The sequence below is a fragment of the Cnephaeus nilssonii genome (assembly GCF_951640355.1).
Source record: "Cnephaeus nilssonii genome assembly, chromosome: 11".
Lineage (NCBI taxonomy): Eukaryota > Metazoa > Chordata > Mammalia > Chiroptera > Vespertilionidae > Cnephaeus > Cnephaeus nilssonii.
In genome coordinates this window covers 58169817-58197093 of record NC_137082.1, presented here as the reverse complement: position 1 = coordinate 58197093, position 27277 = coordinate 58169817, and the positions used below count along the sequence as shown (strand labels likewise).

The window sequence follows — 27277 nt, the reverse complement described above, 5'->3', positions numbered from 1 at the left end:
TTCAAGGGCTCACAGCCATGGATCTTCCTTTTTGCATATTCAGTGTGTAGTGGCTAGGCTTTGCTTCTGGAAGCTTCTGTGGGAAATCATTACTTTGTCTTTTAGGGCAGGGAAGAGTACCCTGTGACAGCTGCCTGGGTCTTTGTGCTCTATTTCTTGGAGTTTAGTTTCTTTTGCTCCTGAAGTATTGCCTAGTCTGCTTGAGCTGCTGTAACAAAATACCAGCGACTGGGTGGCTTAAAAAACAGACATTTATTTCTCACAATTCTGGAGGCTGGGAAGTCCAAGATCTAAGTGCCAGCAGGTTAGATGTCTGGTGAGAGCTTTTGTCTTTGTCTTCAGTTGCAGATGGCTGCCTTCTCACTATGTTCTCACGTGGCCTTTCTACAATGGGAGAAAGAGACAGAGAGACAGAATCAGAGAGATCTGGTGTCTCTTCTTGTAAGGGCACTAATCCCATCATGGGGACCCCACCCTCATGACCTCATCTGAACCTACTCACCTCCCAAAGGCCCCATCTTCAAACAACATCACACTGGGAGTTGGGGCTTCAACATATGGATTTTGTGGGGACACAAACATTGAGTCCATGACCAGTACCCTTGGGTGCATATGGCCTAAATCAGATGCAATACAACCAGTTCCTCCTGTTAGTTAAACAGAATATATTTGAATTAAAAGGGAGTGGGTATTCTTCATCTGTGAGTTTCCCCTGTTCTTGTAAATAGTCTTTATCATGACCTTTGGGGACATCTTGAATCTTAAAAAATTAAAGTTTCCGTGGAGGGGAAAAAAATAGGCGCTCCCTTGTAAGGAAGGTAAAGGTTAAAGTCTGTGGGACTCGGCGGGAAGTGAGCATGCCGCCACAAAAGGGAGCACAGCTCAGAGAAAATGACACAGCAGAAAAGGGCCGGCAGCCTTGCCAAGCAGTTTCCGTTGACATTCCAGAGGCTCGAGCAGCCCTTCTGGTTTCCTGGAATGCTCTCACTCAGTCGTCATGTGGTGGCTGAGGAAAATCCCTGCAGCACCCATGGGTGAACTGGAATAATACCTCCTCCGCCCCTGGAACAGACACCCCCGTGATGTGCACAGAGCGCTGGCATGCTCGGTGGCACAGCCAAGGACAAAGTGGCCAGTTGCATGCAGGCTCACTCAGTGGCAGGGTGTCTCACAGCCACCCTCACAAAGGGACAGTTCACACCCACATCACCAGCGCCCACTGTCTCCCAAAGAGGCTGTCAGACCCGAAGGCAGGGACTAACATCGGTCAGACTCGTTCTCTGTGTCACGAGGAAGGTGGAGCAGAGGCGCCTGGGGGAAGTGTGGTTTTCCCTCAGCACTGGCTTTTTACTCATCTCATCTCAAATGCTGTCACTCACCCGGAAAGGTCCTAAATGCGCCTTACTTCCGCTGCTGAGGCAATGGGATGTGGCAGCAGCTGTCTGGGTGATATGGAAGCTGCCCAGGAGGCGGGAGGAAAAATACCAGGTCTGACCAGCCGGGTCAGGGAATGCAGGCAGCCAGGGGGCAGGGGAGCAGGCAGCCAGGGGGGAGGGGAGCATCCTCGCTGAGGTCGGGCCATGCCTCCTGCTGCTGGGAAAAGTTCCATCAGCTGGGCAGCACAGAGAAAGGGCCTCCTGTGATAGGGGACTTGCCCTGTTCGCAGAGCCTTGAAGAACTTCAACAAGAGATGTTTTTAGCAGAACTTAACGTGGGTTGAACATGTTATTGGATCCCTTATATATGTGAAGCCTGGAAATAGGAGATGGTGAATATCAAAGATGGTGTAAATAATAGCTATGAACTGCAATTAATGACAATTAGTAATAATACCACTAAGCATTTCCTTTGTTCTGGGTCCTGCACTAGGACATGCATTATTTCACTTAACCTTTCAACAGCTCTATCACAGAAGCGCAGTTAGCATGCCGTGTTACAGACGGGGCACAGACTCAGAGACCACTCATCACTGATGTTTCTATTTCTCTATCCCGCTCCCTCTCTGGAATCAATAAAAATATATTTAAAAAATAAAAGTGTGACCTCGGCCTTTTGGTCTTAGGTTAGGCACAAGGGAAGGCAAAGAAGGTCAAGGAAAACTCCCAAAGGCTCCATCTTCGTCTGCGTAAGCAAGTAGGAGCATGTTAGCTGATTCCCTGCAGGATTTTTGGCTCGATACATAATTCACAGCCAGTCACAGAAATCCCACCAAGTCAGTGCACACCCTGGACACAGAGGAAAGAAAGAAGCAGACAGTGAGTGTTTGTGTTGGATGCTCTTTGCAAGGGCCGTGTGAGAGCAAATGATTTCATTCTCGAGGCACGGCTCTGAGAGGGAAGTCAAACAGCCCACAAGTTGAAACAAATCAAACAGCCTTATCTTCTTCTTGATTCATGGGTTCCCTTTTCTTCAAAGCCCTTTCGAGGCAGGACACTGTGAATTGTCATTGTGAGAGTGAGTGCAAGGTCCTTCCTGGGACCTGCGGCATCGGTGACTTACAGGACCTGGAAGCTCTGACATTTTTCCTTGACAAACCTTTGCTTACTCACTGGTCAGGCTCACTAACCAACACGGGCTTAAGATACAGAAACATAGAAACACACACACACACACACACACACACACACACACACACTAAGTGCAATGAGCCAATCACAAAAAGGACACCCGCACAAGGGACCTAGAGTCATCCAATTCATGAGACAGAAAGGAGAATGGTGGTGCCAGAGGCTGGAGTCAGATTTGTGTGATTTGCCTCGGGATTGGTTGCACAACAATGTAAATCTACTTATTGAACTGTACATTTGAAAATAATTAACACGGTACATTTTGTTAGGTATATTTTAGCACAGTTTAAACACACACACACACACACACACACACACACACACACACACAGCCTCTGCTGGAAGCAATCATGTAAAGAAAGAGGTTGAGGTCAGGCCAGCCTCGGTTTGGATCCCATATCTGCCACACACTAGTTTGGAAGCAATGTTCTGTGTGTCTTTAAACAACAGCAATCATCGTATTATTCCTCCGTGTCTATAGGGCAGGATTTTGGAGGAGCTTCCGCTGGCTGATTGTGGCTCAGCATCTCTCCGGGGCTTGCAGTCAGGGGAAGAGCTAAAACTGGGGGCTGGCTGAGCATCTCCCCTCTTACAGCCTCAGCGCTTCTCCGTCTTTGCACATAGCTAGCATGGCTTGCTTACAGCATGGGGCCTCAGGACAACTGGACTGCTTCTGTGGTGGCTCAGGGCTCCAGGCAGGGAGTAAGGTAGACATTGCATCACCTTTTAGCCTCAGACATCATGCAGTGTCACTTCCTTCACACTCTCTTGGTCCCAGGCAAATCACATATTTCCCCAAGTTCAAGGAGAGGGGAATTAGACTCCACCTCTTGACAGGAAGTAGCGACGTTCTAGAGCAGGCTTAGCAAACGGCTCTCCTGTGAAATCTGGCTCACCTCTTCGAGACGGCCAGTCTGTTCATTTATATACATCTCTACCATAATGGCAGAGCTAAGTGTTTGGGACACAGATGGCCTGGTTCACAAAGCCTAAAATATGTATGGCTCTTGATAGAAAAGGTCGCTGACCTCTACTCTACAAGAACATGTCATATGGAAGATATTGCTGCAGTCACCTTTGATCATTGCCATCTGCCACAGGCAGGGTACCAGCCTCTCTGAACTTGACCTCCAGCTCCCTATCTGTAAAATGGAATGAAGAGCCTATATATGTAAAAAAGCACTTAGCACAATTCCAGGCCTGTAACAGATAAAGTGTAAAATTCAGCTCTGCCCTGGCTGGTGTGGCTCAGTTGGTTGGGCATCATCCCATGCACCAAAAGGTGCTGGTTCGATTCCGGGTCAAGGGCACATGCCTGGGCTGCGGGCTGGATCCCCTGTAAGGGGCATGCAGGAGACAGCCCATCCATGTTACCCTCTCACATAGATGTTTCTCCTTCTCCCTTCCTCTCTCTCTCTAAAAATCAATAAACTGTTTTGGTTTTTTTTAAATCAGTTCTTCCCTTTCTCGACTTAATTATAATTTGAGAGCCATGGAAATGTGTTTGCTACCACTATAGGTCTATTAGCAATATCAGAAATTCCCTGTTTCAGCCGCTCCCTGGAATTAAGGCAGACTTTACAGAGACCGCCTTTTAAAATACATGCTTCGTACTTTGAAAGAAAGGAATGTTTCCAAGAATTCCTTTAAATATGCAATCCTCACCCCCATCCCTCAGTGCATTCCTTTGTCAGACTTGCTATATTTTTACCTTTCAAAGAGCAAATACCTAAGGCAATGAAAGTGATCTGGGAAAATTAGGACTGAGCAAGTGGGGAAGAGCAGGGTGGCAGCAAATCTCCGGTTGCCGATAGCAAGAAAGACTGGGACATGTGACCTCCTCACAGCTGTGCTCAGGGCTGCCTCTGCCTCAGACAAAGCATTGAAAAATGTTTTCTTGGCTTCCCCTTCCCCTTTGCCTCCCTTTTTCTATTGCCCAGACTTGCTATCTCTGCTCCAACCTCCTCCCACCTGCCAAGCTCTCCTTGGGTCTTTTTTCTCTCCTCCCGTGGAATTTCCAAGGCCAATCCTCAAGAGGTTGTTCACCTATGACCCATCTTTCCTCCCCCTGGCCCCATCTCCCCACCACCACCCTCCCCACCACCACCCCTAACCCCCCACCCCAGATACGGGAGCAAGCTTCTGTTCAAGAAAACAGAGAGCTCTGAAAACAGGCACCTACTGTGCTAAGACACCTTCCAGTCCCAATTTCCTAACCATTTTCTCCAAACCACTAAAATTGTCAGTTCTACTTATGCGCCACTTAACAGTTATGTTCTGTCTCCTCTTCAAGTTCCGTTTGACTCCAGTCGCTTTTAAAATCTACTTAGCAGCATCCTCAACTGTATTGGAAGAATTGGTTCCTTTTAATGCAGCTATTTGTCACCCGATTACTTTCATATCAAATATTATGAGTGTTTTGGGGGCAGTTGGGAGGGGGAGTTGGCAATTTGACTAGAGACAATTCCCTTTGGTTCAATTAATTTTTACAGCATCTTTCCCCCTCCCATTTAGCCTAAATTTGCAATTTTATGCAAATTTTGGAAAATAGTCTGTAGTATTCCCAGAGTCCCAACTCAATATCAGCCAAAGGCCAAGTCAATTGATGCTGCTCCAGGAAGAATTGTGGTTTGGAAAAGTGACTCAGCTGGCTCTGGAAACAAACAGCTAGCACTGCTGCTGCTGGTGCGGGTCCTACTGTCACATCTGCACGGAGGTTACAAGGGGCTTTCACACGTGCTCCCTCCTCAGTGTTCAGAGGCAGCCCTGGCACAGCTGGGCGGGGGTCACATGTCTCCATCTTTCCTGCCATGGGCAACCAGCGGTGTGCTGCCAGGGACCCTGCTCTTCCCCACTTGCTCGGTCCCAATTTCCCCAGACCCTTTCATTCTCCTGGGTCAGCCATTTTCAACCTTGTTCATCTCACGGCCCACATAAACAAATGACTAAAATTCTGCAGCACACCAAACATATGTTATATTTTTGCCAATCTGACCCCAAAAAAGGTATCATTTTTAACCATTCCCACCGGATGGCTATTGTTGTGTTGGCCGTTGTCATTGCTTTATTTGACCCTTTAAGGGAAAAGAGGTCAGGGCCCTGACTACATAGTCAGGTATCGCATGTTTTAAAAACTCTTATAGCACGGCAGTTGAAAATCACCGCCTTGTGTGATAGAATCTGCTGTATAGAATTGTTTAATCCAACAAGCACATAGAGTTGTGAACAAAAATCTACCTCTGGTCACTGCGAGTACTGGAATAAACAAGACCAGAACAAGCCAAGTGTGATGAGTTCTGTAATAAACATATGTAGGAGGTGCTAATGGAACCAAATTAAGTGAATCTTGATGAATGAACAGTTTTCCAAGCAAAGGACCCTTAGTATATAGAAAGACCCCACATAAGTGCCTAGACAAACAAATAAGTAAGCAAATAAACAACATTTTAAAAATAACATCAAAGTGCCCTGGCCAGTGTGGCTCAGTTGATTGAGCGTCATCCCGTGCACCAAAAGGTCGCCAAGTTCAATTCGCAGTCAGGGCATATGCCCAGGTTGCAACCAATCCATGTTTCTCTCTCTCCTCCTTCCTCTCTCTCTAAAAAATTAATAAAAATATACATTAAAAAGCCAAAGTGACTTAGCTGGTAGATACATTTATTTTTTCAAAAAATAGCAAGCCATTGGAAGGGCAGCCAATGAATGTATCAAACCCAGCTCCCTGCCGTCTTCTCACCCGTGAAGGTCAGCGTGGGTTTGTCTTCTCCGCAAATGCTCCTTGTGGTCCCCAGATGTGTGGCAGCCACACCGCTCAGAGTATCTCTTGCTGATGACAATGTCCCGAGGAAGAAAGGGGTGTCCCTGACTGTGTCACTGTAAATGGGAGGTAAACCTCCCAGAGGCATTCCCACCAGACTTCCCTTCTCATCCCTTTGTCCTACAGACCAATGGAGATTCAGCCTCCAAATCTAGGGAGGTGCTCCCCTCTCCCAAAAGTCATGGCTGCGTGTAAAAGTCGACAGCATTGGGGTCCTCCTGTTGGCAAGGAGGGAGGTTATCAGAAAACAAACAACGTGTCCCACAGGCATAAAGGCATGGAAAGGATGGCATTCTCAAAATGATAAGTCATTAGGTGTGAAAATGTCAGGAGAGGCAAATGAAATAGGCTACAGCCACGTGGTAAAGGAGTTACATGCCCGTGTTTGTGTCTTATGGGTAAGTGTTCCTTAAGGGTTGAAGGGTGAAACATCAAACAATGTGAAGAGTTTTTCATTATTCTTTTTTTTTTTTAATTAGGCAATCATAAAATTTTCTTCAAAAACAAACGGCTAGCCCTGGCTGGTGTGGTTCAGTTGGCTGAGCATCATCTCATGTGAATGAGAGGTTGCCAGTTAGATTCCCTATCAGGGCACATGCCCAGGTTGCAGGTTCGATCCCAAGTAAGGGGTGTGCAGAAGGCAGCCAATCTATGTTTCTCTCTCATCAATATTTCTCTCTCTCCCTCTCCCTTCCTCTAACACTAATCTATACTAAGTCTATACTAATAAAAGGGTAATATGCTAATTAGACCGGGTCAACAGGCCATGTTCTGGATGTCCAACTTCCTTCTGAACAAAGCCATGGTGGTGGGGGCCGAGGCAGAGGCAGTTAGGGGCGAAATCAGGCTGGCAGGGGAGAGCAGTTAGGGGCGAGATCAGGCTGGCAGGGGGTTAGGGGCGATCAGGCCGGCCGGGGAGGGCAGTTGGGGGCGACCAGGCTTGCAGGGGAGGGCCGTTGGGGGCAAGGCAGGCAGGCAGGTGAGTGGTTAGGAGCCAGTGGTTCTGGATTGCAAGAGGGATGTCTGCGCAGGGATGGGGCCTAAATCGGCAGTCGGACATCCTCCAAGGGGTCCCAGATTGGAGAGGATGCAGGCTGGGCTGAGGGACACCCCCCCCCATGCACGAATTTCATGCACCAGGCCTCTAGTATATATATATAAAACAAATGGTTAAGTAGAGACAAATATACAGCAAAATATATGGTAAAAATAAAATTTAGTCAATTGTCATAGCAGTGAAGACATAATAGTATATCTAATTTTTATTCTAATGTTTGCACTTTTTTATGATTACAGTGGTAATGTGTGTTCATTTTTCTAATTGGAAAAATCAGAGAAGCTTAAAGAATAAAACAAAAGTCATCTATAAGCCCATCACTGGACTATAACTATTTGATGTCAGAGTTGGTCCTTGTGTGTATAGTAGTTTTATATGGAGTTACAGTAGTAAGTGACTTTCTCTTTTCTTTGTAAGAATGCACTTCAAAGTCCATTTCTTCTTATAACTTTCTGTCAAATTTTGTGTCAATCGAAGGCAAACTACTGCTGGTCTTTTTAGAGGGGAAAAAAGCAACAAATTAAACACTGGCTTAAGTTATAGGGCGCAACATCTTACATTAGGAAAAATAAAAGTAATATCATTGTTTTAGGGTTTTTTCTCCCAAAAGAAAACAACCAACACCCAGAATGGATTCTTGCCACTAATATCTTGCCACTAAAAAGCTGTGTAACCTTGGGAAAAATCAGTTAGCCTTTCTGGTCCTTAAAAAGAGAAAGCTCAAGCCAGAGGTTCAGAGTGGCAGACCAGAGGAGAGTGTAGAGATCATTGAGTTGGGTGCATTTTCTAATCTATTTCACTCTTTGAATGGTGCAACTGCATAACCCACCTCAATTATTGTCTTTCTGTTGACTTTCTGCTTTACAGAGCAGGTCATCCAAACCCAAACTCTGTAACATAAGTAAACGAGGAAAAGCAGGGCCTTGACTTCTGGCAGGGGAAGGATGGGAGGGGATTACATGAACTGAGGCCAAGTCTCTTCTTGGTGAGGCCCAGCTTTAGCTGAGAGTGGTTCCAGGCCAGGGCGCCAGGGCCTCGGCACTCAGAAAGGTGTGCGACGTTTCTGTGGCACCTTCGGGAAGGTTGCGTCTGCCCATTGTGCATCCCCACTACAAGGGGTCATGATGTACTAAACTCTAATTTTTCACTTCCAATTCTAAGAAGAAAATCTGAACATCTCCCCATTTAATAACAGACAATAGCAAGATTGTTTTTAAAACGTGTTAGGACCTGCCTAGGCAGGAATCCATTCTGGGTGTTGGTTTTTTTTTTTAAGTTCCCTTTTATTTAATTTTATGATTGTTTTTCCCACAAATTTAGTGGCACTGCCAGTTTCTGGTAAAAATTATGTGTTTTGGGTTTTTTTGTTGTGTTTTTTTTTTTTGCAGCTTGTTGTTAAAAATATATAGAAAGGCTAAGAATATCTTGCCACTAAAAAGCTGCGTAACCTTGGGAAAAATCAGTTAGCCTTTCTGGTCCTTAAAAAGAGAAAGCTCAAGCCAGAGGTTCAGAGTGGCAAACTAGAGGAGAGTGTAGAGATCATTGAGTTCGGTCCCTTTTGCACGTGGATGATCTGAGATTCAGAGAGAGTGAGGGACCAGCCCGAAGTCCAACAGCTTTCTCCAAATTGTATTATTTTGATTTCTAAGAGTTCAGTGAATTTTAAAATTGATTAGGTTGTGTTTGAAAAAGCAAGTGAACCGGAGATACTGAAGTGTAAGATAATAAAAACAAACGCTTAGAGAAATAGAGATAAGATACTGTATAATGGTTATTCAAATTTATAGAGAGAAAGGAAATGTAAACTGTGTAAACTGTGAACCATTCACTGCACAATAATTACCCAACAAATATTTACTGAACGCTCATTTGGAGCTTCAAGCCTAGTAGGGAATTGAGAAGATAATTGTAATGTAGTAAGTGCTCTGTCAAATAAAAGTGCAGTATTCTAATGAGGTCTAGTAGAGGCATTTGGATGGACATTCCAGAAGTCTGCCTGGAAGAGGTGACACCTAAGCTGATACCTGAAGGAGAAAGAGGAAGAAAGAACTTACTCCATTTGCAAAGGCCAGGGAGCTAAAAGTAAAAGTGGGCAGGAGGATGTAGAGTTCTGAGACCAGGAAGGTGAGCAGGAAGCAAGTTATTCAGAATCTCCAAAGCCTTAGATTTGAGACTTTACCCTGAGGGTAGATCTGTCAGCTGGAGAGTGACAGGGTCTGTTTCGTATCTCCAACTCTTGCTTTAAGTGTGTACAACAGCGTGGAAGCAGGACAAGACAGACCCAGGGAGACCAATTAGGAAAGTATCGCCCAAAACATTTTGACAGACAAACTACAGAATGCACACACATCTGGACACACACACCAACTGAAACACGCTTTACAAAACAATACTTCTTTGTTGGGTGCCTTTTCTAATCTATTTCACTCTTTGACTGTTGCAACTGCATAACCCACCTCAATTATTCCAGAACCCATTAATAAGTCACAACTAGCAGTTTGAGAAACCTTGAGTTAGGAAGTCTCTATGATCCTCCAGCGAGGAGATAATAGGACTTAAGGAAGCAGAAAGGTGGATAGAAGGATGTGGAATGATTCCAGAGGGATTTAAGAGCTAGAAGAGAAAGAACCAAAGAAAGTAGAGATATTCCTTAGAATTTTGGCTTAAATTCTGGACAAAGGGGTCATTTGCCGAGATGGGGAACATTAACCAAAAGATCTATTAGGAGGTCAAAGACACTGAGCATTTGAGAAATGCCCATTTTTGGTAAACACAAATGTATCCCTTAATTTGTGGTACATCTGAAGAAAAACCACCTAAAGGCTACATTATATAACTCCAGGAAGTGTTCAAGCTTGTCTAACAGAGGAAAATTGGTGGAGATGGGAAGGATGAAATCCTTATGGACAGGTGTGGGCTCTAAGGCCAAGCCCGAAAATTCTCCTTGGAAGGGACAGTCAAGCTATAAATCCTGGAGAAACAGCCCAGATCAAAGACTCACCTGGGGCCGCGCTCTGCCTGCTCTCAGGGCTTTTGTGAGGCTGAGTATAGGGTGGGTATTTTGGCTTTTGGTTTACTAGCACGTTGGCAGGAGTTAGCTTCCTAGCACACAGTATTGGCATCAAATTTGGAATTCCCAATCACTAGTTGCAGGGACATAACAGACATTGCTTATGCACTTCTTATAAAAAATGGAAATCCATTAACTTTATACTTCACGCACGCCCTCTGACAGCACTGGGTCAAAGGGAGTTTTTTTCCTTCCTCTGTTCAGAGCTTCCACAGTGCCCATCCTTCTCCTTCTAAATCCTTTCTTTTACAAAACAATAGGGAGTCCTGGTAGCCCGTCGCTAGTTGAAGATTTGGAACAATGTGTGTTTCTGAGCCGGGCTTATTGAAATGGTCTTGTCTGTGTCCTGGGGGAGATTGTAAATGAGATGTCAACAGGAGCTCTTTTGTGTGGATGGCATTCAGCCCGAGAGAGAGGAATTTCCTTACTGTGCTAGTATTTAAAGCAGATTTGTTGCTGCTTTGGCAAAAACTTTTTCTCCTACTGCCTGAACTATCAGCCCGGAATGAGTCACTCGGTGGGACTGTGACTTCCTTCCCGGCTTAGCAAAGCACGGCGTCAGTCATTTACATTTAGAAGGAAAGCTCCCAAGAAGCTTTCTTGGATTTTCATCAGCCTGAGCTTCTTCTCTAGACCGTCACGTGGGACTGAGCTGTCAGCAGCCCTGTTCCCCCGGGGAGAGGGCAGCCAGCCGGGCTGTTTTTCTCACTCCCTGCAAAACTTCTGACTGTTTTGCTCACTTTTTTTTTTTTTTAATCCAGAGAGAGAGAGTGGGACAAACACAACTTCCTGCGTTAAGCCTTTTTCCTTTCTTCCTCCCTCCCTCCCCCTTTTTTGGTAAATGGCAGGCAATTTCGGTGTACTCTAATTACCATGGGCTGCGGTTGGCTTCATTCCATCCTCAGAAGATAAGGCAACTGTTTTTTATTACTTCTCAGCCAGGTGCTGCAGGGTGACAAGACTTGCCAGTATCTGGAGACCTGACAAGGTTATCAGCAACTGCAAACAGGCCGAACCTTTGAGCAGCGGCCATCACTGCTTCCCTTCCTGGTGACCCAGTTCCCCACCCTTTACTGGCGGTTCATGTTGATTCCTAGTCTAGTCTTTCCGCATTCCTGCACTCAAGCCGTCCTATCACAACCATGATTATGAGCAGTGTAAATCACAATCATGACCCAACCCCAAACCATGAGCATAAATTTCCAACCTCAGCCCCAAACATACAACACGGGATATTCTAACATAAGCTGACTTGGTACATTTGCAGTGGTTGCTTTTTCAAAGAGGTGATACTTAAAATCTTTCACCTCTGACAGCAAAAATCCAAAATACTCACATTGTATTGCCTTTACTTTCTATGGTTCCTTTTGGAAAGGAGAATGTCACCCACACCAGGAGACAGTGCCTGGCTTGCTTTAGGTAATAAAAATGGCTAGTGCTCAATCGATTTATATCTGCTGTTCACTAACATGTCATAGAAAGCCCATCAGTTTATCCTTTAATTCGGGCTATAGGTGTGTTTTGAAAGTGATGTTCAAACTGTGTGCACTAGGTAACGTGTTAATGAATGAAGAGGGCCGCTGCACATAAACTTTTAGGGGAGTGTCCTGAGCTACATCAGATTAGTGCTGCGCCCAGCCTGGACCTAGCATGGGCCACCCTCCTGTCACTGCAAATTATGGTGGCCACGGAAAGAATGTTGGTTTATGGACTGCACTGTCAAGTCAGACTATAGCTTGAGGATAGGGAATAAGAATGAGGAAGAGGTTGATGGAAAGGATGTGTTAAAACACGCACACAACCTTGCAAATATGAAGTGTTTATAAGAACACATCACAATACCCCCATTCTCTAATTTGTATAGAGAGGGGTCCACCTTGTGGGAAGGGGCCAGTTAAAATCCCCTGCTAGTGCTCCAATTACCGTTATAACAAAAACCATAGTGGATGTTTCTGATAGTGATAAACCAATAAACATCCAAAACTCCAATGAGATCAAGGAAAGAGAGACATGTGAGAAGGATTATGAGGCCTGATCTGAGATTCCTCTTCTCCTTAAAGCTATAGAAACCTTGCCCACCCACAATGCCAAGTCCCGCACCATCTGCCACCCTCTGTGTGGGCTTGGCTGGGACCGGGCTCCATCCAGGCCCGGAGCTGCCTCTGAAGGAAGCCCTGGGAGGGAACTGCTCCAAGGCATCTGAAGGGCTAGGCTGACGGGACGTTCTTCCTTCACCTGCAATTCTGAAAGCCATTGCCCCAAGCCTGACCCCAGAGCTACTTGCAGTGTGACTGTCCTCCTGCCGCCTGCAGACACCGGCTGGCGACCGCTGCTCCAAAGGTTTCCTTAAACCAGCAGTCACCAACCTTTCGGACCTCACGGACCAAGGTGGTCCGCGGACCACCGGTTGGCGACCGCTGGCTTAGAGTAGGAGATTAAGGGTGCTCTCCCAGACCCTCCTGGTGTGTCATGTATATTAGCTTTCTACAGCCCCAAAACTTCTGAAATTCAAGCACATCGGACCAAAAGATATTCGGTAATGCCTTTGGGACTCAGACATTGTTCTCACAAGGGTTCAAAGGTGATCTTAAGAGGCTTAGATGGGAAGAACCCAATTCCAACCAGACTCAACCCTGGAGAACAAGGACAACCAAACTCTCCAGCCTCCTTATCGAGTGGGGAATTGGGACTGTGGATACACCTGGTTTGTTAAATTCAGGGGATGAGGATGATGGTGGGAGGTAGGCAGAGTGAATTGATACAAACTTTAGTGCTGGCCACACCAGTGTCCTGGGTTATTTTTATTTAATTTTGGCAAATGATAAAAACCCAACTGTAAAGTGGAATTTTCAGTGCAGCCTTTAAAAGTGGCCCTTTGCACTCAAACTGTAATCGTGCGAGGACTGAACTCGTGATGCGGACAGAGAGCCCCACGGGCACCTGGTCGGGTCCTTCTCTGGATCTGTGTCATCAGTCGGTGACACAGGGGATAACGAGGTGTCACTTTAAAGTGCTGATTCTGTTACTTGAGAGTCAGTAAAGGGCTGAGCAAACAGTTTTCCACAGGCTAACCCAGAGAGTTTTTCCTGTTTTAACTTTGAAAAGATGGGTTTCAGGGAGGAAAGAGGAAAGGAGTAGGATGAATAATTAACTGCCTAACTGCCCAGACCAGGGCCTCCTGTGGCCTCCCACAGCCCTGCTCTCCAGACCCAGGTAATTATTCCTCATCATGCTGAAACCAACAGGAAGGAATGGTGGATGCATTTTCTTTCTTCTTTACTTCCCCACACATCCTGTTTTCCCAGGTTTGGGGATTTGAGTTTGCCTTGTGCAAAAACTTCTGTTCCAGGTCCAGCCCTCCCTCCCCGCCCTCTGTCCACAGGGCAGCAGCAGGGGGCTGGCTTAATAGGCCTGCCTTCTTTTCAAAGCCCGGAGAGCTTGCCAGTGAGCAGGGGTTACTGATAAATCCAGCCTGAAGCTTCAGTTTGGACTTAGCCTAACTGGACTCTCATTAGATATGACCTACCCTGGTGTGTACACAGGTCACTCTGTCTGCTTGTCTATCTCACCTTCTCGAGGGAGACAGGTTGGCAACATATGCCCAATACCTTGCTCCCATCTAGAACCAACCGCTACCCCATATAGCCTCGGAGCAGGTACAACTTGAGTTCTATTTTGTTTATTAGACACACAGCTACATGGCAGGAGAGTCCTGTTCAGTTGTATGATTCCACTTCAGGTTTTTTCTTGTATTCCAGGCTCCAGGTCCCATTGTGCAGGTAGTACAAATTCTCATGAAAGAAGACCAGAGGCAAAGAAAGTTCCCTGGCTCTCAGATACTCATCTTGTGCAAGCAGAAAGAGCACAGAATAAGTCACAGAATAATGAGAAGTGAAAGGAACCGAGGAGAAGAAGTGCGCTGCACGGGATGTGGGCAGTTAGCATCAGGGACCCCTCATACAGTCATCTGCTCAGTGCCTACAGCCAGCCAACCAGAGAGGATAGAGAAAATCAGGTGGATAACCCATAGGAACAACTGGTTTCCGCTGATAATAGATTGATTTTTCCCATACTAACTCCATGCCAAAGACTGGCCAGCCACAATTGCATTTGGCCAATGGCAAAACAGAAGTGGGCATTGGTGACAGGAGGTTATATTGCAACATCCAAGATCACTGAGAATAGCTTTGGTGAGAATTCACTTTACTTGAGCCCTGGTGACCTCCATGTTGGTCCCTTTTTCTTTTTGCCAAGAAGTCTCTTTGCATTCCTGTTCATTCCTTCTTGTAACAGGTATTTTCCACACATGGTATCACTATTGTCACGTCAGGGAACCATTAATGTTACAGAAAACCGGAGAAGAACCAAGCAACGCTTAGAGAGATGGAGTTACATTTATTATTATTATTACGCGCGGGCCCAGAGGAAAATGTCTCTCAAATTCTGGGCCCCAACGTGGAGGAACTTTCCCTATTTATATGTTTTTACCTTCTTTGTCTCCCAAATATGGGGTGTTTCCGGCCCCCTTTGTAAGTTCTTAAAGAGCCCCTATGTGCTGGGGCCTTGAGACCTCAACCAAAGGCCTGGCCTGGTGCCAGCACTGATAACTTCGTCCGGGGAAGGTTTAATGGCCTCTCTGAAGTGGGAGTAGTCTTATTTTCCTTATTATTTAAGCAAGCAAGCATTTACAGAAGCCAAAATAGCAGGGTTAAAATTTCAAACAGCAGTTTTTATATAAGATGGATGCTTCACTATGTTGTCTAAAACAGACAACAATGTGATTCTTACAGCCTTAGTTAACTCCTTTCTTTCAGTCTGGTCAGGGCGGGCGGGGGGGGGGGGGGGGGGGGGCGTGGAACTCACATAAGAGAATACGGGAGAGTATTTCTGAGAAGTGACATCTGAGAAGAATGAAAGCTTGTTAACGAGAAGCTTAAAAGAAAAATGTCCTTCCCTGCTCTGGCACTCTCCTTACCCCAGCCTCCTAGGCATGCTGTCTCTCAACAAAACTTGGTCTACCCTCACCTGAGGAGTTGGTACACCAGCTGCCCAAACAGGAAACCTTACATAATTCGGTAACCCTGACCTTGGGCCCTGGATCTTCCCCTCCTGTAAACAGTCCATTCAACCCAGGAAGGCCTGCAGACCTTGCTGTGACAAACTCTGAAAGACACATCATGTTCCAAACATGGGGGGAAAAAAATCCCTAAATCCTAGAGGAAGTGACATATCTGATTCAGTGGTAGAAATCACTTCTTACAGTAATGGAACAAATGGAAATTCAATCCCAACAAGATGCTACTGCCAGCGCAGTCACTTGTGTGCCTGGATGACTCAATAGCACCTGTTGGAAAGGCCGGGAAAATGAGCCGTGAAAGAGACTACTGGAAGCAACAGCCCGGCCTTGCAGATTAGTAAGCCCCGTGTTCTCGACATCCTGACTTCAACATGCGTGCCTCGTTCTCAGAGGCTGTGACTCACCCTAGCTACTGGGCAAATGATTCTTACTCAGAGCCCTGGGTTCTTCATCTTTAGTATTAAATTCTAGTCAAATGTCTACTTTCAAGATGTTCCTTTGAAATGATGGATTTCAGGCAACAACTGGTTTTACATATGGTAACCCTCAATTTCTAATACTATTTAACTTGTTGCCAAACTTCATTAAAAGTCCACATTACAAGTTTGAGACCTGAGCCCCTGGATCTGGGCCTTCTAAAATGACTTTCCTCCAAACAGCATTTAATTTCCTTTAATTTAGTTAATTAATGGAACTTTTGAAGAGAACAGTTCCTTTGATCTGAGCCTCTTTCTTAGTTTCCAGTTAACATTTCCAGAGAGGGAGAAAAAAGGTTGCCCTTGCAACTGGCCGGAACCACCAGCAACTCACAACTGTGGTCCAGCCTCCAAATCGGAGACCGAGCAGAGGAAGGAGTACCTGAGGAAGAAGACTGGTGGAAAGCATCACCCTGGGCATTTTTGTGGGTGTTTGCCCCACACAGAGATAAAAGAACTAAGGTGAGGCTGCGAGGCCTGCTCTCTGGGAGGCTGGGCCTACAGTCTGGAAATCCTAAGTAATCCTTGCAAATAGACAAATGGGGAAGCCAGCCAAGTGAATTACAAATGCTTCTGCCAGAGAGAAAGGCTTTCTGCAGTCAACATACAAATTTGGATAAAAATGGAAAATGTGTGTCTCACCCAGCAGGAATCCTCACTACCATCCATCAAACCAAATGGCTACAGCAGTTCTTGCTTTTCAACTTTCCATCTTAACAAAAAAATGTTAACACTGGCTACTGCTTAAAAAAAAAAAAAAAATGGCCTGGCCAGCATGGCTCAGTGGTTGAGTGTCCACCTATGAACCAGGAAGTCATGGTTTGATTCCCAGTCAGGGCACATGCCAGGTTGCAGGCTTGATCCCCAGTGTGGACATGGAGGAGGCAGCCTATCAATGATTCATCATTGATCTCTCTCTCTCTCTCTCTCTCTATCTCTGAAATCAATAAAAAAAATATATTTTTTTTAAATTCTGCAACCTCACCCCAGAGATCTTACCTTGCAGCGAGAGTGAAATTTTTGTTAAGGCAATAAATTAAAAAGCAAGACATTCTGAGTCTTGACTTCCACTCTTCATGTTTTTTTGGAAGACAGTCCTGCCAAGATGTCCACCCCTTTCTACAGCGTCACTTACCTTGAAGCAGAGCTGCAGATGTCACGGTACATCAGTGACGTCCCAAACTTGGCCACCAGGGGACACTAGAGAGTACGGTTGCCGGTCCCAAAGTACTTTGTTTTCTCAGACTTTTGGTTGGGAGGGAAGGGGGTGGCGGTTGGGGATGGGGTTGGTGCGGGAGACACAGCTGACTTGAAAAACATCCATTTTTCTCTGAAATTATGCCACTTGCCATTTTATAAAGCAAAGGTTGCCACGTTACCTGTTGCCAGGTTCCTGAGAGTGCTAGGGGAAAATGTGGGCGAGAGAGGTACAGCACAAAGTCCTTCAGCTGGGTGGCTTTCAAGCTGTGTTGACGGGCTGGCGCTGACATTTGGAGAGCAGCTGCGAGGATTGCCTGAGCCTTGTTTGATTGTGGTTCTAACAGAGGAGTGGCTACGCCTTGTGCCTGGGGCTCTTTTTCCCTTTTCTTTTTTTTTTTTTTTAATGACTAACTTTCTGATCCTCCCTCTCTAGATTTTGGTACAGTACAGGCACTGTGAGCAACAGGCTCACCTCAGGAAGCCCACGTTTTGTAGCAACTTGTTAAAAACAACTTGAGTGCCTCTTAAAAAAAAAAGTGACTGAAACAAACCTTTCCATTCTCCCTTCTGAGAACAATGTTGTGTTTGATTAGCCTCAGAGCACTGCTCCCTGAAAGATCTGTTCTCCCCACAAGAAACGGCTGCTATCAGCTGGACAGATCTCTGAGCCAGACATGCCCGGGCTTGGGGCATTTGTCTGGCATTAGGAAGTGTCTGGAATACTAGTAACTACCAACTGGCAAGTCTTACGACTACAAGAGTTATTGCACCACCCCTCCCTCTCTGTCCACAGTCCCTCTCCTCCCCCTGCACGCTCACACAAGCGTGCTTTTTTTCTACTTCCATGGAGAAAAGGTTAGCTAGTCTTTGTGGTTTCCATGGAGGATGACTTTAGTGGAAATCGTTCTCATAGCTACGTCCCTTGAGCCAAAACTAACCTGGAGAGAAGGCTAGGGGAAGGCCCGCTCCGGTCCCAGAAGCCCGCGCCCCCCACGCCTCAGCCCTCTGCCTTCTCACCGTGACGCCCGCAGGGCAGCGACCACTGACCACCACACTTTGGGTGGCCTGTACATGTTATGCTGTAAATATTTTGAAACACGGGAGTGACTTTTTCCATGTGTATTTGTGTGTGTGTGGAGTTTCTCCCTCTTTTGCAGTGTTTTTAAATTTGTCACTGGTACACCCTGTTGACCGCTCCAAATTCATTTATTCTCCAAACCTTTGACAGGTTCCTGCAGGGCACAAAGTATTGTGCCAGGAGCAGTTTCCTGGCAGTTTTTGATGGAAGGCATTAGCCTTCACTGGACCAGGTGTTGAAATGGATAGTTTAATAGGGGGATGAATACAGGTGGTTTAGGTGAAGGAAAAGAGATGTGATTTGGAGCCCTCAGTATGCTAATTGTATCACTTAGTGGCTGCATAACGTAACCTGCTCTGAGCCTCAGTCTTACCATCAAACCAATGGGGGCAGTGAGATCTTCCTCTGTCATCAGGCCATGTCTGTTGAATTTTTAGCACAGTGTGTGTTAGAGTACAGATCACTCTCTGGTGCTGAGGTTGATCTAATGGCCCACCAAGGGGTATGGAGGAATTCTCCATCCCATCATCTTTGTTTACACCTGGATTTGTGCTTTTATCCTGTGAAGGCCTCAGGCCAGACTACTGATTGGCATCAGGTGGGGAAGTCCGGCCTGTGTAGTAAACCAGCATGGGGGCCACACCCTCCACAATTCACTGTAAGGCCCACACTTCTGGGCCTGTTGACTGGAAGCAGCAGCAGTGAACTTCTTTGTTAGCCGTTCTGTCTTCCTACAGGATAGTTAACAGCCAACAACTAACCTGATAACAATGACAGTGAGGGATTTGTGGTCTCTACCCTGGCGTGGTACCTGTGCTTTGGGAGGTCTGGAAAAATGGAAATTACTTGGTTTTTGCAAAGGCATATTTATTAGGTATGTTATCCTAGATGCAAAAAGACGACACACAGGCTTAGTTAAAGTGAAGATTGACCTTTGTCAGGGAAAATTCTAGCCTAGGACATGACTAAACTGCTTTTAGTTAAAAAGTTTTCATTTCAGACCATCTTATGTGGTTTCTTTAGGTTTCTGGGATTGTAAGGCCATCACACAGGCCTTTCCTGAGCTTGTCAGGTTGAGTATGTGGCCCCTTTTCATACACATTATAAATAAGCAACTTGCCTGACATTAAAACCACAAGTCCATCCTGTAATTGAGCAGTAAACTCTTTAGGTCCCAAGTTTAGATCCTTCCACATTTCTCTTGGCTTTTTTTTTTACATCATTTTGCTTTCTAAAGTTCCCTGTAGTTTCAAGTTACTTCTCTAATATGTCCTTAATCTCACGTGCACTACCTCTGCCCTACCCACTGGATTTGAAATGTTTCCTATGCTTCTCTAACTATCCAGATACCTCTCAAACTATCTCCAGTGATAGTCCAGTTTGTTTGTTTGTTTGTTTGTTTGATGACCAATCTGTTGTAGAACAATACGTTGGTAAAATGCAATGAAAATGAATTACTAAGAAAAGGAAATTTAAAAAAAACAAAGGCACACAAAAACAAGAGCAGTTTTCATTAGAATCAACTGACAAACTACTCTGTAGAATTGTTAGAAAAGTTTCTAAAAGCTTACTTTCAATTTTCATGGTGTATCTCACCATGCACTCATCAAGTAGTTTGTGAATCGACACCTATCTGTGGACCACATTTTAAACAGAACCTCTATGCATAGAGATGTGCTGGAAATGCTTAACAATAGGCTCTCCAGGGGACAACTACTGATTTACTGTATAGTATCTGCCAATTTCCATGGTGTAAACACTCATACCAAGTTCAGTTTCAAGCTATTAATGAAATGTCACTGAACACAGACTTGGGAAGAGATGTGCACAATCAACTCTTATGGGCTTGTTCTTGTGTTCAAAAGACTTTCTAAAATTTAGTAACCAAGAACTGCTAAATAATTCTCCAACATGGCTTTATAGTATCTGACCTATTAGCTTAGACAGTGAGATCCCATTAATAAGAAGATGCAGAAGGTGGTTTTGATCCTACATCTGCTTTATGGCCACCTGACTTATGTGTGCTCTTTTTTTAAAAAAATATATGTTTAATGATTTCAGAGAGGAAGGGAGAAGAACAAAAACATCAACGATAGAGAATCATTGATCGGCTGCCTCCTGCATGCCCCCCACATAGAGCCCACAACCCGGGCATGTGACCTTGACCGGAATCGAACCAGGGACCCTTCAGTCCGCAGGCCAACGCTCTATCCACTGAGCAAAACCAGCTAGGGCTCTTTTTTTTTTTTTTACAATATACAAAATAAATCTATTTACCAGATTGTAGATACAAAATAATTAGCCATTTACATGCAATAAACATTAATATTTCAAGAAAAACAATTTTAAATATAATATTACATGCAATAACCATTAATATTTCAAAAAACATTTTAAATATAATAATATTACCAAAACTGTACTAACATAGTATAATATCACAAAAGTTGTAGGAAATATTAAAAATCTGCAAATATCAGGATTACTTTTATTATTTTCTAAAATATTTTTATTCATCAATTTATATTGTTCATTATATTCCACAAATGAGTGAGATCATGTGATATTTATCTTTCTCTGACTGGCTTATTTCGCTTAGCATAATGCTCTCCAGGTCTATCCATGCTGTTGCAAATGGTAAGAGTTCCTTCTTTTTTTACAGCAGCATAGTATTCCATTGTGTAGATGTACCACAGTTTTTTAACACCCTCCTCTACCATACTCTTCCTGTCACTCAGACCTCAGTGGATTCTAAGTCATTCGTGGTATTGAATCATGAGAATAGAATGAGAAAAACAAAAACAAAAACTTAGGAGAGAAGAAGGGTTTAGGGCTTAGTCTGAAAAGCTAGGAAAGAGTGATGCTGGGGAAAATTGGGGGATTTAGTTGGATGAGTTTCTAGAGCAATCTTGAATGCAAAAGATTTGGGGCACCAGAAAGAAGGGAATTGTGAGAATTGTGAGCTGTGTGTTGGATCTTCTTTCTCCTACTTCAAAAGGCAGTCTTGGAGATTTGAACTCCTAATACCTATTTGATGACTGACAGGTGGTGCTTGACTGTGACTCCTGGGGTAGCATTGTGCCAAGCTCCACACCGCAGTAAAACCTCATCATAAAGCCCCTGGCATAAAAACACAGCCGATGAGTCCTATCCTCTATTCAGGTCCCTTATTCTAAGGGGGACGATCTTAAATTCTTACTTCCTTCAGGCACTGGGGCTGGGCCAGCCTGTTAGGAAAGACATGTCCCCAGAATTCTCTCTCTCCAACCTAACCAGAGTGGACTTGTGGCATTGCTGCCGCTGCTCTCTGGAAGCCCCCATTGATCAAAGTACTGTGGGGGCTAAAAAATATATGAATTATTTTTTCTCCCACCTTCTAAGGTCTTTTAGCTGGGCTAACAATCAAATTAACAGAGATAGAATAACAGGAGAAAATCAAAGTTTTAATACATGCCAATGGAGAATTCACATAGGCATGAGAGACCACGAGGCAACATTGGGTATATAAGACATTTCTGAACCAAGGAGAAGGGGGAGGGGGCAACAGGGGACTGGCTGTCAGAAGTGAGAATGGGTGATTTGCAGGTAGTTGAGGAAGAGGCGGAATACAGAGCAGGCAAATTCTTGCTGGGCAACTCAAACAATGGGGTATCTAGCTGAGAGGCTTGGAGTCTTCCTGCTACGGTGAAGATTCTTAAGGTGATTAAGCCAAGGCTGCTTTCCCAAAGCAGGTTTCTCTGTCTGAATCTCTTGGGCAGGAAAGGGGGAGGGCAAAGGTTCTTTCTGAGTTTTTTGTTTCTTAATAAACAGCGTAAGATCAATATCCCTAAAAGCAGTTTTCCGGTGACAGAAGTTTGGTTCCCTTCAGCACCAAACAGCTGACAACAGCCCTCAGATGCCACCAAGTTGCAATGGGCCCTAGCGAGTGTCTCCAAGCCCAGTCATGACCTTGGAACTAATGTGCCCCTCCACCTCCATATCACACTCATCACATCGGGGCAGAATTTTTACTGTACATCACAGCAAAGGAAACGATTCTGTATGTGTCTGCTTTGTCCAGTTTTGACCGTTCACATTAAAAGAGAAAATTGGGGTAGCTAACCACAAGCAGTAAATCATCCAAAAGATCAGGCATTTGATGTTGGAATGTGGCATGGAGTTTCTTTGGAATATGAGTGGACCAAATGTCCTGGGAATCCATTTTTAAGAACAGAATGAGTTCACATTGGAAAGATTTGTTTTAGGGAAAGTAATAAAGTGATCTAATCTCATTTGGTTCAAATAGACAGATTCTATCCTCATTATGGTCACTCCTCCTCTCACCCACTCTGGTCTTCAGATGAACAACCAAGACTTAGCATTACCCTAAGCAGGGTTATCCTGTTCAGACCTTCCTAGGGAGCACAAGGTAGTGCCACAGTAGTGACAGTGCATGGGACTACAGTGGGTGAGGTGGAATATTGGCAATGCTCAGGCTTGCGTTACTTGGCGGGAAGCTTCACTGTGGCCCGTGGGAGAACCTGAGACCAGACTGGTTCTGCTCCTGGCTCTGCACCTTGCAGGCACTGTGAGTCTCCCCTGGACACATTGCCTCTCAGGACGGCTGCTTGTTGAGCTCTGTTCCCAAGTAAAGCTGTATGTTTTATGCAAAATTCTTAAATGGAAGGTTTCCCTGGGGTGAGCCTCTACCAGCATCCTTCCCAGGTAACTGAGAGGTGACATATGTATTATTCACATTACCGTCCCCCTTTCCTCAAGAGCACACATGATATTGTAATGTGACATCTGTGTGTGTGTGTGTGTGTGTGTGTTTTCCTTCAACTCTCAGGCAATCCCTGGGAAGTAGCCAAACATCTCTGTTCCTGTGTCTTTTACGGTTAAGGAAATCACTCTGAATCACAGGGCAGTGGAGCATTAGGACAATATAATAGGGTCTTTCTGGTTATTGGTCATTATTGGATGCTTCCTTTGAGTGGCCTTGGGAAGCATCCTAAGTATTGAAGTGAATGTTTCCTTCTGCATGATGGCCCCAGTGCCAGTTAGAGCCAGAGGGAAGGAGGTGGGTTGTGTGGTGGGGACCTGCTGATTTGATATAACAGCAGGGACGCCAGCTGAGAGGAAAAGGCATGGATGAGGTGGGGGTGGCGGTAGGGGTGGGGAGAAAGTGATGGAAACACAATAGTTTGAGCCATGTTTTAAAGGGACTAAACAAAAGTTTTTAGAAAGCTGGTCAAGAAATTGTTCTTACTGGCAGGGAGTTCCCATTTGGACACTTAATAACTCATTTTGATCTGCATTTTCCTATATCGTGCTACACAAATGGAAAGCTGAAAGCCAGTGTGTAAAGCTTCTTCAAGACCCTCAGCGTTACAATTAGATGGTTGGAGAGAGGGCTGGAGGGGGCAACAGGGGACTGGAAATTCAGCTGGAACCTCAGGAGGACCTCAGCTAACTCACCAGGTCCACAGACACCTCACTGCGCAGGTGCAGGCCCTGAGGTGATCAAGTCGCCCTGAAGGACAGCACATCAGGGAGTGGGCTCAAACAGACACACAGAGACTGATTTAGAAACTAGTGTGTACATTTATTTTACAATTAAAGGAGACTTTGGTGCAGTGTATTACCTCTCAATAGGTAGTTCTGCTCAGAAACAACAACCCAAAAAATCAGGACAAAAGTTCATGTAATTCTATCCAGAAAGAGAGAAAGAGACAGAAAGGAGAGAGAGAGAGAAAGAGAGAGAGGACGGGAAGGGAAGGGAAGGGAAGGGAAGGGAAGGGAAGGGAAGGGAAGGGAAGGGAAGGGAAGGGAAGGGAAGGGAAGGGAAGGGAAGAGAAGAGAAGAGAAGAGAAGAGAAGAGAAGAGAAGAGAAGAGAAGAGAAGAGAAGAGAAGAGAAGAGAAGAGAAGAGAAGAGAAGAGAAGAGAAGAGACTGATGTTGATAAAAGCAAATTGCAGGAACCTATGATAATATGCTGTATATCCCCCACCCCCTACCCAGGCACCTCATACTGTTCTTAGGATTTTACATGCTTACAATCTCTATGCTTTCCTTCTTTTCCCAATGTTTATTATCAACCATCAGAATCTTCTTTAATGAGTTACTTGGTTTAATATTACTTATATTTAATATTTTCCTGAGAAGGTAGAGACTACCCTGGCCTTATCCATGTGCATATATTATCTCTCAGGGTGCACTGTTGCCTGAGAAGATTTCTACAGATGGCTAATCATGTCTACTTTATGTTGACTCCTATTAATTTCCATTTCAGAAACTTCCATCTCAGAGGTTGGTGTTTTTCGGTCTTTTGTCCCCTCAGTTTTGTGGGGTGTCACCTTATGAAAGGCCCTAAGGGCCCAACCAGGAATCTCACTTAGTCTGTCAATGGACTTGTGTTCTTGTTAAGTGTCTTAGTGTGTTTCATGTGCCCTAATTTCCAATGGATGTCAGTTACAATATCAGAAATTAAAACCCATGCAGAAATCACAGTGTCTTTGTTTTCACTGTCTTCCAGTGTCATCTTGCATTACAACATATAAGAAGACACCACCTCCAGTCCCACCCAGAACTACCACGAAACCTTTCATTTCTATCACAGCCCAGAGTAGCACAGAGTCTGCCCAGGATGCCTACATGGACGGACAGGGCCAGCGAGGAGATATTATCAGCCAGTCTGGACTGAGCAACTCCACGGAGAGCCTGGACAGTATGAAGGCTCTGACAGCCGCCATCGAAGCCGCCAATGCCCAGATCCACGGCCCTGCAAGTCAACACATGGGCAACAACCCTGCCACCATCACCACCACGACCACCATAGCCACCATCACTACAGAGGACAGGAAGAAGGATCACTTTAAGAAAAATCGATGCCTGTCAATTGGGATACAGGTAACAACCTCCCTTTCCGACCTTTGAATTAGGAACCCAAAACTAAGAAATGTAACTTATATTTTCCCAGATTTGTGGTCTTGCCATTTTGGATGACATAGCTATGCCTAGGACCAGATTTTCAAATTATTGGCTCTGGACTCCCTAAATTGTTAAACATGATGAAACAAAATTATGAAGGCATTATGTCTATAGATATTAGCAGCTATTGTTTTTGTTCTTTAAATTGAATGTGTGACTCAAACTGTAGGGTAATTAAACAAACAAGAACACAGTCAAACACAAAGGGCCCTCAATTCCTAATGCACATATTGATTCTCAACAAAGGAGTGGACATCCAAGAATAACCTGGGTGATCGGGTGGTGTTACAGTACGTTCAACACCCTTGAGTAACCAGATGAGAACAAAAATGTGAGTCCCTCCTCATAGATATGGGAGGGAGGGAGAGTAAGACCAAAGAGCCTGATGGTGTGGAAAGCAGTTACTCACATCACAGCATCAAGAGGAAAGAATGCACAGCAGTTTCAGCGTAATCATTGGCCATTTAGTCAAGCATCTCATAAAAATGGTAGAAAACTCATCAGGGCTGTCAGTTCAGCTCACTACTTTCTGCTCCTCAAAGATAACATCAAACTAATTCTTGTTTTTCCCACCTGTTCAGCGTGGCTTACCCTTTTATCAATGGAGAAGAGTCATTCTTTTCCCCCGGTTTTGTTGTGCAGGTGCCCTTTGAATAATAACTTCCTGACGTGGTGTCCAATAAATCTATCCACACTGAACCTACACTAGGGCACAGCTAAAAGCCAGGTGCAGGGTACATTTTTCACAACAATGATGTATTTTCACAGTCCATTCTGCAGAGTCCACTTTTAAAGGGTAATTAAACTTTCTCGAATAGTGATGAGTCAAATGCTTTTTATAACCTGCAGGTTACCATAACACAAGTTGTCAAGTTTCCTAAAAGAACTCCTAGCCCTGATGCTTGGAATTAAATGGCACAGCAGGAGGCATGGGCCCAAAGCCAGCCTCCACCACCATGCCCTCCACATCTTCCTAGAAGCTAATTAGCCTCCCAGCACCGAAGGATTTGGAGTAGGGAAGAGCAGAGGTCAGTCCTCTGTGTCATCCCAGGCAAATTACTTCATCTTCCTGAGCCTGTTTCCTCCTCTATCCCTCACAGGATTATTTTGAGAATGAAGTTTCCTAAATCGAGCAACCTATGGGGGTATAGAGTTTCAATATAAGATGATGGAAAAATTAGAGAGATCGATGGTGGTGATGTCAGCACAATATGAATGTACTTAATACCCCTGGAACTGTACATTTTAAAATGGAAACTTTAAAAAAAAATTTTATTGATTTCAGAGAGAAAGGGAGAGGGAGAGAGAAATAGAAACATCAATGATGATCATCATCAATTGGCTGCCTCCTGCATGCTCCCTACTGGGGATCGAGCCCATAACGCAGGCATGTGCCCTGACAGGGAATCTAACCATGACCCCCTGTTTCATAGGTCGACACTCAACCACTGAGCCACAAAAATATTTATTGGCCTATTGGACTGCTATATATAAATTGCCTATTCATATCCTTTGCTAGTTTTTTTGTGTTTTTATCTATTAAGTTGTGTTTTATTTTATTTGTGGGATCTCTTTATATCTTATGACCCTTAATAACCCTTTCTTGGTTGTATATACAGTAAATATTTTCTCTCATTTATCATTTATCTTTTAAATTTTGTCCTTCATTGTAGAGAATCTTAAATTACTATACAGTCAATCTAGCTTTTATAGTTTAGAAAGGCTTCCTCTACTCTGAGTATATTTTTAAAGTTCTCTTGTATTTACTTTTATCCTGTCATATTCAATTTTTTTTTTTTTTGTAGTTGTTAATCCTCACCTGAGGATATTTTTTCCATTGCATTTTAGAGAGAGTGGAAGGGAGGGGGAGACACACAGAGAGAAACATCGATGTGAGAGAGACACATTGATTGGTTGCCTCCCACAAGAGCCCCGACATGGACCGGGGTTGGAGCCTGCAACTGAG

The 27277-nt window shown here is 44.7% G+C and overlaps 1 protein-coding gene and 1 long non-coding RNA gene across 20 annotated transcripts in view; one reads left to right on the top strand and one right to left on the bottom strand.

Moving 5' to 3' along the window:
• Window positions 1-27277, top strand: part of DLGAP1 (DLG associated protein 1) — a gene marked incomplete at both ends in the record, with an annotated part of 241746 nt that overhangs the window by 175743 nt on the left and 38726 nt on the right. For 15 of the 19 annotated variants that reach the window (XM_079785220.1, XM_079785221.1, XM_079785225.1 and 12 more), the window contains one exon: window positions 24857-25230. In XM_079785220.1, the coding sequence (XP_079641346.1) occupies window positions 24857-25230 (374 nt within the window). The remainder of the gene's footprint in view (window positions 1-24856; window positions 25231-27277) is intronic. The other 4 variants (XM_079785209.1, XM_079785217.1, XM_079785218.1 and 1 more) reach the window with 1 other exon arrangement.
• Window positions 234-17593, bottom strand: LOC307107747. The gene is made up of 3 exons (XR_013814251.1): window positions 17200-17593; window positions 503-647; window positions 234-384 (listed from the first exon to the last, which is right to left on the bottom strand). It is a non-coding gene; the product is annotated as an uncharacterized lncRNA (long non-coding RNA).